The sequence below is a fragment of the Anguilla anguilla genome, chromosome 15 (genome assembly GCF_013347855.1).
Source record: "Anguilla anguilla isolate fAngAng1 chromosome 15, fAngAng1.pri, whole genome shotgun sequence".
Classification (NCBI taxonomy): Eukaryota; Metazoa; Chordata; class Actinopteri; order Anguilliformes; family Anguillidae; genus Anguilla; species Anguilla anguilla.
Window position 1 is genome coordinate 13,286,244 of NC_049215.1, and position 14,686 is coordinate 13,300,929.

The 14,686-nt window shown below is 44.7% G+C and overlaps 1 protein-coding gene across 5 annotated transcripts in view; it reads left to right on the forward strand.

Annotated features, from left to right (window-relative positions):
- Nucleotides 1-903: 903 nt before the first annotated feature.
- The window catches only part of LOC118214154 (1-acyl-sn-glycerol-3-phosphate acyltransferase gamma-like), a 21,050-nt gene continuing 7,267 nt past the window's right edge, over nucleotides 904-14,686 (forward strand). The window contains exons 1-5 of one of the 5 annotated variants that reach the window (XM_035393797.1): nucleotides 904-926; nucleotides 12,110-12,167; nucleotides 13,042-13,244; nucleotides 13,538-13,707; nucleotides 14,216-14,377. In XM_035393797.1, the coding sequence (XP_035249688.1) occupies nucleotides 13,067-13,244; nucleotides 13,538-13,707; nucleotides 14,216-14,377 (510 nt within the window). In that variant the 5' untranslated portion in view covers nucleotides 904-926; nucleotides 12,110-12,167; nucleotides 13,042-13,066. Of the gene's footprint in view, nucleotides 927-1,126; nucleotides 1,355-7,567; nucleotides 7,728-9,461; nucleotides 9,486-12,109; nucleotides 12,168-13,041; nucleotides 13,245-13,537; nucleotides 13,708-14,215; nucleotides 14,378-14,686 lie in introns of those variants that run through there. The other 4 variants (XM_035393793.1, XM_035393795.1, XM_035393794.1 and 1 more) reach the window with 4 other exon arrangements.

Consider the following 14,686-nt stretch of genomic DNA (forward strand, 5'->3'; position numbering starts at 1 on the left):
GCAGTAGATGGCAGCAAAGTATATAGTTGTTGCTTAAACACTTTAAATAAAAATGAGATTTCTTTAGCCATTTATTCCGTTTCACAGGAAGAAATCAAATGTGACAAAAGTTTGCTTATATAGGTATTATGTTCAACTAAAAGCAGAATTCAAGGACAAGTTTAAAAATGTAGGGTTCGATTCCCAGCTAATACGCAAACACAAAAAGGCAGTTGTGTTAGGACGGCATGTTGTACCACCTCTCGTATTTGGGCTACTTATCAAACAGGCAAGATAAATTCCTGAAAATATAGAGTCGAAATTAGCGTTTATTCGCCCTGAGGATTCACGTAATGAATCCCCTGGGCGAATAATAATATTGTGTGTTGGAGTTTTAATTCTGAGTGCGAGTCTTCTGGGCGACGTAAATCACCATTTATTTATTTGTTTTTATACAAAGGTCATTCAAATGGATCATTGAAAATGTATCAGCCTACGAAATCGAAGACAATCTATATAGTAAATTCGATATAGGCTAATGCGGATTAACCATTAAAATACCATAGCCTATGCAACATGCTCACCACACGTTTATTGCAGCATGATGTATTATCTGTGATATAATTACATGTTGCCTCACTTCAATGTTGTATTCCTCAACCAGATGTGTCGGGCAATCTACATTTATATTGCATGCATTTTATCATTTCACCTCACTCCTATTCATATGAATATTCAATGTGAAACATTAGGTTGCATGAATTTCATCCAGCTTGTCTGTAGTTTGATATGCCACGCTGGCACGCATATTGCATTCGCACAAAAGTCTTGAACTTGTGAGCTTTGCAACTGCGGAATATTCAACCATGAATATGAGTCCTTTGGTCTGCTATACCAAAAGATCTAGGTCTAAACAGGCTCATAAAACTCCCTGGGGTCTCCCGAAGGTAACCTTTACTAAAATTAACATACAGAAGATCTGTAATTGCTTGTTGTCATATTGCATATGGGACGCATGCATTATTATTATTATTATTGTTGTTGTTATCAGCCCGAGTAATTGTAGTGGTTGTGGTAGTAAACGTAGAAATTCTCAACATGTACAAATAGGAACGGTTCAGTGTTGTTTCTGAAGAAAAGTGTGAGAAGTCGGACCGGACCGGAAGCATTTGTGCATCTATGATCTATCTAGGAGAGCTAGGATGGTCCCGTAACGGACCGCAATACCCACCATCCAGATAACAGTACTAGTCATATTGAACAGTCCTCTTCACATCAGCTCTTCTTCACTGAAAATTACGCGACTGAAATACCAAGTGTGCAACATCTAGTGTGGACCAATCCGTAGACTGCACAATCCAGCACCAGAGAACAGGTACCTAGCTGTTTTGTTAGCTTGCTAGTTCGATAGCAAGCTAGTTACACTATTTGTTAGCGTATTAGCATGATAGCTTGCTGGTTTTGTGAATGCTGGGTTTAGGTCGTTTTTTGATGTAGCTATAATGCAATTGTTATCTAGCGACATTGAGGCTGTCATAATTGTAGCAAGTAATTTCTTCTATTTGTGTGCCGTTGGGTAGCTACGTAGTTAAGTTTGTTAGTTTGCTTGGGCACAGTATCGTTACTTTGGGGGTAGCCAGTGTGGCATTGTACTTAGGGCTGCTGTTCATTGCATTAATAGTGTGCCTTTTTCATTGGAGCGTAGCCTGGCGTGTTCGTATGATGTGTTCGTCGTAACGTGATACCCGCTGATTTTATTTTGGGACAGAAAACATTTAGTATTCCTGCGCACTGGAAAGCCGCTGCATGCTCTGTCAAGCTGTCTTCTACATCATCCGGTTGCGGGGTTACTATAGTTCAACTTCTTTGTTGTAAGGTGCTTGTACCAATGTGTACGTGGTTTTGCGTTCACGATGCGAAAATCTTTTTATTTGCCGATCTGTGCACTTTAACGTGTGAGCAGCTAGGTGACATTTTGCTTGAAATGCTTCCTGTGTGCGGGTAACCCCGCATGGACGGACACTAGCCTATCTCTTTCAGTTTCCCCCTGTGGTATTTCTTGTAACTCTGGTAATACTTGTTTTATAATTAATATGGACAGACTGACTGCAGACGTTATATATATATTTAATCTGTTGTATTCTGAGCGTTAATGAGTTTGGTTCTGACAACTAATTAGTTTTGGACTTCGGTTAAAAGTTCTCATTATTCTCCTGCCTCAGGGATGTTCACTGGATTTATAACATGATTAAACAAACCCTTTCTTAAATTGAAACATTATCTTTGATTTTGTATATTCTGTGACTTTTTTGTGCATTTTTGTAATGGTGGTACTCTGGTCTGCTGAACAGACATGGCAGTGTCAGAGTTAAATTTTACTTTGCGCGTGTGGTCTTTTCATTACATGGCTAGTATTAAACTTAAATTGAGTTCATTTATATTCTACAGAAGACTACGGTTTGTTTTCTCTGTCTTACACACTTACATACACATGAATCGATCATCATCATCATCACACGCACACACAGACCTGCATGCAGATGTTTGATATGCACTTGCTGGTCTGGGAGTGCTGTTGGCCACTGTTCCTATTGTTAATCAGGTGGATGCACTTATGTCCTCTTGCTTCGTAAGTCACTCTGGATCAAAGGTTCTGCTAAATGAATATGGTGATGTAATTATTATCATCAGCAGTAGGGTGCAGCAGCAGCAGTCTGGTACAGCAGCCGTAGCAGAACAGACATCCTTTTTCTTCATCTTGCTGAACATGGCTGTAGTCTGGCCTGAGGTTTATGCGCTTCTGTTTTTGGTAGATTACTGCTTTCTCTCTCAGTTTTTCTTTAGCACAGTTGATCAGTGAGCTGGTAACAGATTCTTTGTAAAAATGTTTTTATTTCCTTAGTTTACATACATTACTGTTATGCATTAGACAGTGATGTTTCTATGTTTCTAACCATGGCAAAATTCTAGCACTTAAACGTGACTGTCGTTGGTGAGAGGACGGGTCTTGTGAGCGCTGAAAGTATGGAATCCATGACAGTGCTGTCATAGATTATCTGAGGTGGAGCCAGGTTCAGTAAGCATGCAGCTCAATTGGAAACAGGAAGAGTGGGCTGACTGGATTAAATTTACACTAACTCTCTCACACACACACACGCACGCACACTGATTACTTGCACAACTGTCATTCCTACACACGTCACACTCACACATGCATGCTTACACTCATGCACACACACACACACACACACACACACACACCTGCACATACCTACACACTCACCCAATCATTCTTGCAATACTTTCAAGGCTGGACTATGACATAAATTTTAAATAATTTGGCAGCACTTAAGGCACACGTGAGAGTAACTGGTAAGTGTTCCACGGCTTTTCAGGAAAGATTATCAGGATCTTACACTTGTGTATCCCTCAGCTTCCTGACTGTGAGCAGAGATCACAGGGGCTGTAAGCCCCACTAAAGCAAGTTCAGCAGTGCGGAGAAAGCACCACGTGGCTGCTCTCTTTGGTCAGCGGGTGCATTGTGGGCATGCTCAGTGCGGCTGCAGGGTCCTCGGGAAGTGAGGGAGAGGGCAGGCTGCCGGCTCGTTTCCTTCTGCTGAAGGATCATAAAACGCAAGTACAGTGGATGGATCAGCACTTAGGAGCACCTGATTCTTTCTGCAGTATGCAGGCTTGCGCACATGGAAACTCATACACTCAAAGCAAAGACGCAGACACGCATGCACACATCTCACACAAGCACTAAACATACATATACTAACAGACACACATACATTCACATATAAACAGACTAATGCTCACACAGGAGTACATGTATTCTCAAATGTGGATTGAAAAATGAAAACCTTCCAAATGACATTGCTCAGTTTTGAGAAGGAGAAATATTTGTATTCAACACATTTTCTTTGGATTTCTATATAAGGTATTTTGATTGATAACCGTCTGTAACACAACGCATATGCTTGCATGCATGTACGCACACATTAAACATGATAAGCACCTGGTGACAGAGTCAAAGGTTGTGTCATGTGATTTCTAGTTTCTCTTTTCTCCTCACAGCCACATAAACACACACACACACACACACACACACACTTCTTCTTTCAACTAAACACATACACACAAAGACACATGCATACATATGTGTACACACATACACACACGTGCGCTCTTCTCTCAGCTAGCTGGGGTTAGATGAAGTGGGAGGCTTTTGGGTGGTATAATGAATGTCTCAAAGATGAGTGTCCTGCTGGAGGCCATAGGTGCAGTACCTAGGAGTAAGAGGGTTATCACTACCTTTAGACAGTATGGATTCAGGAGTTATTGACCTCGGTTCAGAAGGACATTTTAGAACGGTGTGTATTTAGAGTTTTCTGCAACATTCACAAGGCACTTAAGAGTGTTGCACAAGGGTCCTTTGTTGTGAGTTGCCTGGGCTGGCAAAATGGCCTTGATCCAGTTTATGATTGGTTTACTAGACTGTGCTAATGAGGAGCTGTCCTAAAGTGCATGATGGAATTTGGACTGTTTTTGATCCCATTGATTGTTATTGTGATTGTTGGAGGAGACTTTGGAGCCTGTCTGTCATCACTGAATGTGTGCACAGGGAAAGCTACTTCTTCCCAAGGAGCCTTTTGATTGGCTGAAATAAGTCAGTGATTGACAACTACTTTTTGATACAACTGTTTTTGTGTCATTGTACTTAATTCTTCCATGTATGTAGGCCTAAGTGTTGGTGTCCTGAACACCATTCTACAGCAGCAGGCCTGATCACTGTGATTATAACAGAGGTGAAGGGAGAGGATGGGGACAGTTATTACGCCAGTGGCACCGCTCCTGAATTTTGGGCCCTAGAGTTCCCTTCCCTGAAGGTCATGTGATGGTTTAGTAAACACAAATCTATGTTTTCAGTAGATGCTGTCACAAAAAAACGAGGACATAGCTGCGCGTAAATTTATTTTATTTCCTCACACTATATACTGCTCCCCTCTCTCTATCACACTTTAATCTCCTCCTCTAGACTTTCTTGGGCCTTTTGTTCAATTTCATTAAAAAATGAAATTTAAGAAATTGGGTCCAGCTGTAAAAAAATGACTATTCCAGAGGAATAATAAAAAATAAAGACAATTCCTTGTATGGCCTGATGTGAGAGTGGCCTACCTGTTGGTGATTGACACCAGTTTGAGCCAATGCAGAGTGGCGCTCCCACTCACCAGGGCGCTGGCCTTTAACCCCGCCCCCAACCCCCTCTCCTGCTGCTGATGGAAATTGGAGGTGACTTATCCAGGGTGCCAGAGGCTAGCTAATCAGCGCTAATCTGATTTGAGGGGATTACAGGGGAAGATGGTGAGGTGCCTCCTCCTCTTTCCTCTTCACCCGCGTCTGGTTCCGCTGTGCCGAGCTTCGCCCAGCGCTGTCTTGACCCACAGGGCCACGCTGAGGTGTGCGTTTCTCTGCGTTTGGCCTGTGCCCGCACCCGTGCCCAGGGATCTCCTCCGGGCCGCTTCGCCGCTCCTCCAGGAGCCGCCTTTCTCCGCCGGGCTCCCGCGCCTTACGGCCCACAATCCCCTCTTCTGCTGAGGAGACGGTTTTGGTGGTGCTGTCCTCCTCCTCCTCCTGCTCTCTCTGGGGTCTTTCTGCTCGTGCTGCTGTCCTCATAATCGCCGTGGAGATTTACACGGCTATACACGGACTCCGCTTTACCCCTTCCTCTTTCCGTCCGGCTGCTGGGGCACCCCCCCCCCCCCATTCTCTATTAATTTTTCTTGAGAGGAGGGGGGGACAGAGAAGTGGAGAAAGATGCTGAACCAGGGAGGAGTGATGATCTTCACTGGGATCTGTGGGGCCGTGCTGGTCATGGCCTTGGGGTACTATGTCTACTGGTGAGTCCCTGTCACAGGGCTGCCTCAGGGGAGAGGGTGTGGAGGCTTGGCTGGGTGTATGTTGCATACAGTTTGGGTGTGTGTGTGTGTGCGCGCATGTGTGTTGTGTGAACAATGCAGTCCTGTTGTGAACAGGTTTAGCTCCTCCTCTAATATCCATAAGATGCTGAGGTGCCATGGATCAGCTGTTCCACAAGTTCCTAGAGTGTGTTAGGAACGGTGTACCCAGTTTTATGTATGTGCGTGTGTGTGTGTTGGTGTTGCTGTTCTGCTTCGCATATGTTTGTTTTTGGTGTTTGGCTTCCCTCAGTTGGGCTAATATGGGCTATATTTACTGTGGCATAGTCTACTAGCACAGTGAATTCTGTTGGAGTACCACCTGCTCTTCCATTGGAAAAAGTCAGTCAGTTGATGCTTAGTTGATGGAAATGGAAGACACTGCTGGGGACCTCTGACTTAGTCTTACCATTTACAGGAAAACCTATATCTGGGGGGTTCTTGTGTGGAGTGTCTGGGTAAAATGGCATTTTGTGGTGCAGTAATGTTTGATTCAGTTCCTGACAATGATGGGAAACAGGTCTCTTGTTCACTGGTGAATAAAGGAAAATTGGCAGTTAAAAAGGTTTTCTGAAATTAAACTTGATAAATAAAAGCCCCAGAGGTTTTACTTTCTGGTTTAGTTTTTGTCACTGCTATTCTTTCTCTTTTCTGTGTTAGAAACTTCTAGAACCTTGTAGACTGAAATGGCAGCTTTGGCCTTGTTACAGGCATGGGTGGCAGTGTGCACCTAGGTGCTCACCAGAGTCTGGTGGTGTGTTCCCAGGATAGTCTCACTTGATCGAGCTCATAGACGTCAGGTTAATTGAGTCTGACCAGGGTGGGTGGCTCTCTGATGTGAGGTAAGACTGCCCAAATTCCGGAAATGGGTTTTGCTAGTAAACCAATGGTGAGTTACTTCAGATTAATCATGGTCTCAAGTAGGATGGAGCGCCAGCTGTGGGCAGGGATTCAAATCCAACTCAGCCATTGACCTATAACCTAGTGCTAGAATGAATCAGACTTCACATACTAATTTCTCATCATGGGGCTTCCCTTTGCTCCAGAGAGCATGTGGGGTGAATAATGTGGGCCGGAGGCTGATAAATAAGGAAACTGTGAGCTTCGTTCCTGTTCGCAGTCTTAGATGCTTACGTCAGTCAGTTAACCTCTTCCCTCTTCATCTGTTTTCCTCTCCTTGTTTCCTCATCGGTTCCAGAATTAAAATTAGGGCTTGCTCTCTATGCAGGGACCAGTATTTTGTGGAGCTTTAAAGCTTAACGGTGTGTGTGTGTTTTTCTTTCTCACTCTCTCACTGATATGCTCTCTCTCACTCTCTCTCTCTTATCTCAATATGCTTCTTCTTTACCTCTTTCCATATTGCTTTCTTTCTCAAATCAATTCAAATAGAGCTCTTTTGGCATGATAAACAAATGATTTTGCCAGCACATAGTAGCCTCTCTCCCCTACCCCTATGGACGTTCTTTCGCAGTGAGATGCCACACAAGCTATGCAGAACAAAGTTCAGAGAGGAGCAGCTTACTGATGGCAGGCGCTGTGCTGGGTGACTATTGGGCCAGATTGAAGGCTGTCTCCCCCTCTCCCCTCCCCCTTTCTCCTCTCTCTCTCTCTCTATTTGACTGTCTCTCGGAGCAGGGCAGGCACAACCACATTCAGGATCTTATTGGTGACACCAGGTGTGTAGGATTCGTGTTCTGTTCCTCTTGGGGTGAAGGGTCTGTGTGTATAGCATGTCCTCTCCTGCTCTCCTGTAGAAATGGTTCTCTCCCATTGATTGTGCTCAGATGGGTGAGTTTGGAACTGTGCTGCTCTGGTGGACCTAAAGTTATGTGCTGTGCAGGTGAACAGTGTGTGTTTTGTATACATTACATTGGCTGTACATGTTGATAGTGCTTTGTGGGTACAGTGTTCAATATGTTGACAGTGCATTATGGGTACAGGAGATGAACAGGTTGGCAGTTTGTTATTTGCACAGCAGTTATAGCTACAGGTAGTGTACACTGGTTTTAAAACTGGGTAGTGCATTGTGAGTATAGCAGTTAAACAGATGGGAAGTGCATTGTGTGTATACCTTTTTTTGTTGTTGTAAAATTTAACAGAACATTACCGGTGAATTGTAGGCAGTGTAGTTGTGCATGACAGGAAGGAAATGCATTGATTGTGTGAACAGGCCTGCCTTAATACATCACTGTATAGTTTTTCTTGTGCTATTCTGGAAGGTTAAGGTTCAGGGTTTATCATAATATTATTTATTCCACAGCTATTGTAAAACAGTATGGGGAGATCAGACTGCCCTCCCACTCCTCTCCTCTGCTGATTGCAGCTTCATTCTTGATTCGTCACATTCAACCGTGTAGCAGATGACAGTGGAGATGGGTGGAGTTCACCCGGAGTCATTCTCACTGGAGTTTGTACAATGCAAAGTTGATCCGCTGGCCTTGGGGGGAGGAGTATCCGCTCGTGATTTCTCCTGTCTACACCTGCCGAGTCTGCATTCTCCTCTCTTGCCTGCAGACAAGGGCTACATTTTCAGAATTTTCTCTGGGAAAAAAAAAGTTATCTTTGTAGGTCCTCACAAGGGATGTTTGTGTGTTCTTCACACGCCAACTGAATTCACCACTGACCTCGTTCTTATACAGCAAAGTCGAATCACAGGCACACGGGTATTGTGCTTTTTACAGTCAGCGAGACCAAAATAAAGTGATTATGGCTGTTTTTAATTGAAAGCTATATGAGGCAGCACTCATAATTTCTCCACACATCATTGAAACTGTGTATGTAGGTAATCACATAAAAGTGCATAGCGTGGACAGATAATGAAATTGTTGTGTTTATTGCTATAGTTTTTTAAAATAAAGTGTTCGTATGAAATTATTGAGGGAATCAATGTTAAAGTTCATCCCTTCAGTGTGTTTTTGCAGGAAAACAAAGTTCTGGAATGCGGTCAAAGTCACACACAAATAGCTGGGTGAACTGCGTGCCAAGTACAAATAGTGAATGTGCATTTATCCATGTGCTAGTCTGTTCTTGTGAAATGTGTACCTGGGAATGAGAGGTGCAGAAATGAATCAATCAGAATACTCATGTGGCAGTTTTTAAAAAAATTTTCTTTAATTAAATGACTATTCAGTCAACTCATTCAGTCTTTTGATCTCAGGTTAATGGAATGATTTTGCCTGGTTATGTTTTGACATATGGTCTTTTTTTGCCTTTTTTCATATGTTTATGTCAGTTTTTTTATTTATTCAAAACTGTTGATTTGCCCCATTTTTGGTGCTGATGTATGGCAGAGAGGAAGAGAGTCAGAAGAATGAGAGAATAAAGAGATTTACCTGCGCTCAGATATAATAGACAGGTGAGAGTCTAAAGGTATGCCTGTCCCGCAGGTGATTAAAACAGCCACGCCTCTGGAGGACATTTTGGGTCGGAGTGCTGAAGGTCCCAGTGGAGGATGGTGTAGAGCTTGGGTGGTGTCAGAGAGGGGGAGTGGGGTAGAGGTCACAGAATTGAGCCCCAGAGGCGGAGCCTAGCTCCCTGCTGCTATGGGTGAGTGGGGAGCAGGGCCCTGTTCCAAACGGGGGAGGGGTGTGTGTGTGTGTGTGTGTGTGTTTGTGTGTGTGTGTGGGTGTGCGTGCGTGCGTGTGTGTGACTGGGTGATAGTGCTATTCTATTTATAAAGTGAATGGTAGCTGTCTAAAAGGTGAATGGTGTGGTTTATAGAGTGAATGGTGCTGTTTACGAGGTAAATAGTGTTTTTTATTGGGTGAATGGTGTTGTTTATAGGGTGAATGGCAGAGTTAAATAGTATCTGTTTATAAGGTGAACGTTGCTGGGCTCGTCTGCGCTGACATACTCTGGGCCTACATCCTGCTGACACTCTTATCTGTCACACTGAGGCACAGACAGTCTGGTATGTGAAGTCAGTAGTTTATTGTGTTGCGAAGGAACTAGACCATAGGGAGATTAAAGGAAAGTCAGCAATGTCTCTGCCCTGCTTCCCACCCTCTCTCACAGTCACTCCTCGCTCACAGTCAGTCTTCTGTGAACTCCTTTCCATCCTGACCTCAGCCAGGTCAATTCTGTCCAGTTCATTTCAGTTAAATTCAATTCAAGTGCTTTGTTGACGTGACATAAAAATACTACTAGAAATAAATGGCATAAAGACTGCGACATTTACCACAATAGCACTTGTAGTGATTTTAATTACAAGTAGCATTAGAAGGTGAGAGAAAAGTTTCCAGCTTAGTTACTTCCTGGAGGACCACAATTACTGTGAACAAACTAAAATGCAGTGGTGATAATGACAGGCACTGCCCTAAGTTAGTGATCTCTGTTCCACTCTCTCCATCACAGCATGTCGCATTGGCTGTGTGTGTCTGTCGTGCCCTTGAGAAACAGCACATAGATGTGTGTCCAGAACAGCTGCACTAAAAACGCGCTGCACCCGGGGACCTTGAGATAAGACCCTAAACAGAGGTCCTGACTCAGTGTGGTCATTAATGATCCTGCCACACTTTCCCAAAGAGCAGGGGTGTTAACCACCATGTCCCGATCAAAGTCCCACCAAAGCCGGCTCTCTGCATTTGGCCTCCGAATTATCCCTTGCATCTGATTGGCTGCGCAATCCCTTGCATTCCAAACTCACATTTATCACTGTGAGAGAATTGCTTTGTCAATTCCTCTTTGGGAGATGTGAAGATTTCCAGCCCTGTATCGGTTCGGTCCCGTCTGCGGCCAGTGTGGGGGGTTGGGGTCGTTTCCCCTCTTTTTTTAACTGTAACACCACGGTACAGAATAACAGAAATATAGATCACACTCACACACATGCACATGCAGACATACGCCTCACTACCTGCTTCCTGTTTTTTTATGATCGTATATCTGCTGCAGGGTAGTGAAGGTTGGCTCAATGGAGCGTGTTTCCTGTGTTGCTGTCAGTGTTTTCTGCTTGTTTACTACCATATCAAGTATGATAAGAGAAATAAGAGAGGAAACCACCCCATGGCGGTGGTTATTCTAATTATGCTTAAAAACATGATTGGATATATGGTGCAGCCCTATTCTGAGGTGCTAAACATTACAGCATTCTGAAACACTAAACATTACTACCTTCTGACGCGCTTAACATTACTGCCTTCTGAAGCACTGAACATTACTGCATTCTGAAGCACTGAACATTACTGCCTTCTGGAGCACTAAACATTACTGCATTCTGATGCACTGAACATTACTGCATTCTGAAGCACTAAACATTACTGCATTCTGATGCACTGAACATTACTGCATTCTGAAGCACTGAACATTACTGCATTCTGAAGCACTGAACATTACTGCATTCTGAAGCACTGAACATTACGGCCTCCTGAAGCACTGAACATTACTGCCTTCTGAAGCACTGAACATTACGGCCTCCTGAAGCACTGAACATTACTGCCTTCTGAAGCACTGAACATTACTGCCTTCTGATGCACTAAACATTACTGCCTTCTGATGCACTAAACATTACTGCCTTCTGATGCACTGAATATTACTGCCTTCTGATGCACTGAACATTACTGCCTTCTGATGCACTGAACATTACTGCCTTCTGATGCACTAAACATTACTGCCTTCTGAAGCACTAAACATTACTGCCTTCTGATGCACTAAACATTACTGCATTCTGAAGCACTGAACATTACTGCCTTCTGAAGCACTAAACATTACTGCATTCTGAAGCACTGAACATTACTGCCTTCTGAAGCACTGAACGTTACGGCCTCCTGAAGCACTGAACATTACTGCATTCTGATGCACTGAACATTACTGCATTCTGAAGCACTAAACATTACTGCATTCTGAAGCACTGAACATTACTGCCTTCTTTCCCCTCCCTCTCAGACTGCTTTGATCTATGGTGTGGAGTATGTTCTCACACAGCAGATTCTCTCTCCTCAGTATGTGAGTTATACCTCTCTCTCTTCCCCCACCCCCTCATTCTCACAGGCACAGTCAAGCGCTTCTGTACCAGGAGCAGTATTTCTCTCTCTTCCTTCCTCTCTTTTTCTTTTTCTCCTCCAGGTCATCAATAATCTCTGTCTCATCTATATTATTTCCATTGTGCTGGGTTAACAGGATACAACAGTTTTTTTCTTACTTATGCCTAAGACCCCTCTCCTCTCCAACTTCAGGTCCATCATACTGAGTGAAGGACCGTGTAAACGAGGTCTTTAAAGGGACAGCACCGAGGTGAGACACACACACAGGTGCGCGCGCACACACACATACACACAGACACTGCCAAACACACAGACACTGCTGAATACACAAAAGCTGCCAAATGCAGACCCTGCCTTATATATGGACACTGCCTAACACGTAGACACTGTGAGACACACAAGGTAAACAGGCCATTCAGCCCATATAGGCTTATCATATTAGAACAGTCTGAAGCCTACACTGATTTTATATGCATTTAGTTTTTAAAAAGGATGGGAGACAGTCCGCCCTTTTCCCACTTTAATTAGACGGGAAGAACAGAGATGGTCACAGATAGAGATGGGATCACAGCACAGGAAGCAGCATGGCGGAAAGTTGAATCTACAGTACGCCCGCACGGGGTTTGTTCATGGCCTCAGAGTCGTCCTCCTTATGTACCGCACCACCGGGCGTCCATCTCAGAGTGTGTTTGACAGACGGGTGATCACTCAAGAGAGGTCCTCCCAACAAATTCCCATTTGCTTCCTTTCCCTTTTTGTTCTTATCCTTTTTTTCTAAACTGAAGTATTTATCGATTTCATAACTTCCAACTGCATAATTCTTGAGTCTCCACTTACAGTTATCTCCAGCTAGGCCGTTACTGGATAGACCGCTGGCAGGGGAAGGCTCTGTGTTTCCCAGAGAACAGTATTATTAAGAAGTAGGCCTGAGGCTATGGGGTCACTGCATTGGGATTCCATGCACACGGATGAACACATTTACACGCCCATGGGAGATGTCATCACCATCACAGGTTCAGTGAAGAAACAGAGAGTCTGTGCCAGTGAGGAGTGAAGGGTCTGTTTGCCGACCGAGTCTCTCTGGAGTGGGCGGGGTCTTAACGGAGGTGCCTCCCTCTCGGCAGGTCGTACGGAGACAGGGGCTCTATCATGGGTCTCTTGGCGTACCTCAAGTCCCTCTTCATACTGCAGCTGCTCGTCGGCTTCGTCTTCGTCGTCAGTGGCCTCATCATCAACTTCATCCAGCTGTGCACCTGCGTCATCTGGCCCTTCAACAAGCAGCTCTACCGCAGAATCAACTGCAGGCTGTCCTACTCCCTATGGAGCCGTGAGTGTGTGTGTGTGTGTGTGTGTGTGTGTGTGTGTGTGTGTGTGAGAGTGTGTGTGTGTGTGAGAGAGAGTGTGTGTGTGTGTGTGTGTGTGTGTGTGAGAGTGTGTGTGTGAGAGAGTGTGTGTGTGTGTGTGAGAGAGAACAAGAACTGTTTTCTTGTTTGTTGTCAGTTTTCACGGTCTGTTGTGGTAGAGCGGATGTCATATTGTGACTGTGTGTACGCTGCATTTAAGTCATATCGTGACAGGGTGTGTGTCCAGCTCTCGTGTTGATGTTGTCCTCTCCTGCAGAGCTGGTGATGCTGTTAGAATGGTGGTCGTGTACAGACTGCACGCTCTACACTGACCAGGCCACAGTGGACAAGTTCGGCACGGAGCACGTCATCATCATCCTCAACCACAACTATGAGATCGACTTCCTCTGCGGCTGGACCATGTGTGAGCGCTACGGCGTCCTGGGGGTGAGTGCCTGCGGGCTGCGTGTGTGTGGCATGCGTGTGTGACTGTGTGTGTGTGTGTGTGTGTGTGTGTGAATATGTGAGTGGTGAGTGAACCAGCACTAGAGCTAGAGATCAAATAAATGGCATCGTCAAGATGCCTCAAGACCTATAAAATATTTATGTGATCCCCTGAATGCCATTTCCTCTACTTCTCAGTCTGTTCTCTTTGAGTGAGCGTATTAAGGTACACTACAGAATGTGACAAAACAGGAGCGCTAAGAGAGTGATTAGTTCCCTTCGATGTGACCCTGGTCTTTAGCCCAGGGGGTCAGTCTTATCACAGGTTGTGGGTAGTAGCCAAGGAGAGCTGAGGTACCAAACCTGCAGCAGATGTACTACAACGTCCCCCCCCCCCCACCCATCCCCAACTTGGCACAAACACACACCGCTTTCTGTATGTCCTCCTGTGAGCATCCATCTTCTCACCTGCCATGTGACCTGTGACCTGTGCTCTCTGCCCCACCCTCAGAGCTCCAAAGTCCTGGCGAAACATGAGTTGCTGAAGGTTCCTCTGATTGGCTGGACCTGGTATTTCCTGGAGATTGTTTTCTGTAAGAGGAAGTGGGAAGAGGACAGAGAAACCGTCTTCAAGGGGCTGGAGAGGCTCAAAGATTACCCAGAGTACATGTGGGTGAGTGTGCAGTCTATGTATAGTGGATGAGCAATTGCCTCTGTTCTCACGGAAGAGCCTTGCTTTTCCTGTTCAGAGAAGGTATCACTGTACGCACGGTGGAGGTGTTTACTTACTGCCATGCAGGGATCTCCGAAGTCTCCACCAATCATTGTCGGAGTTGTATTTGTTGTTATGAGCATACTTCATGATTGATGGAGCTGCTCTCTGGTTTCAGTGTCATAGGTAATGGCTACAGTGTTCATTATGCAACATAAACGTCCTAATCCTGCTGTATTATCCCTGGGTAACCCCCACACGGTTGGTCAG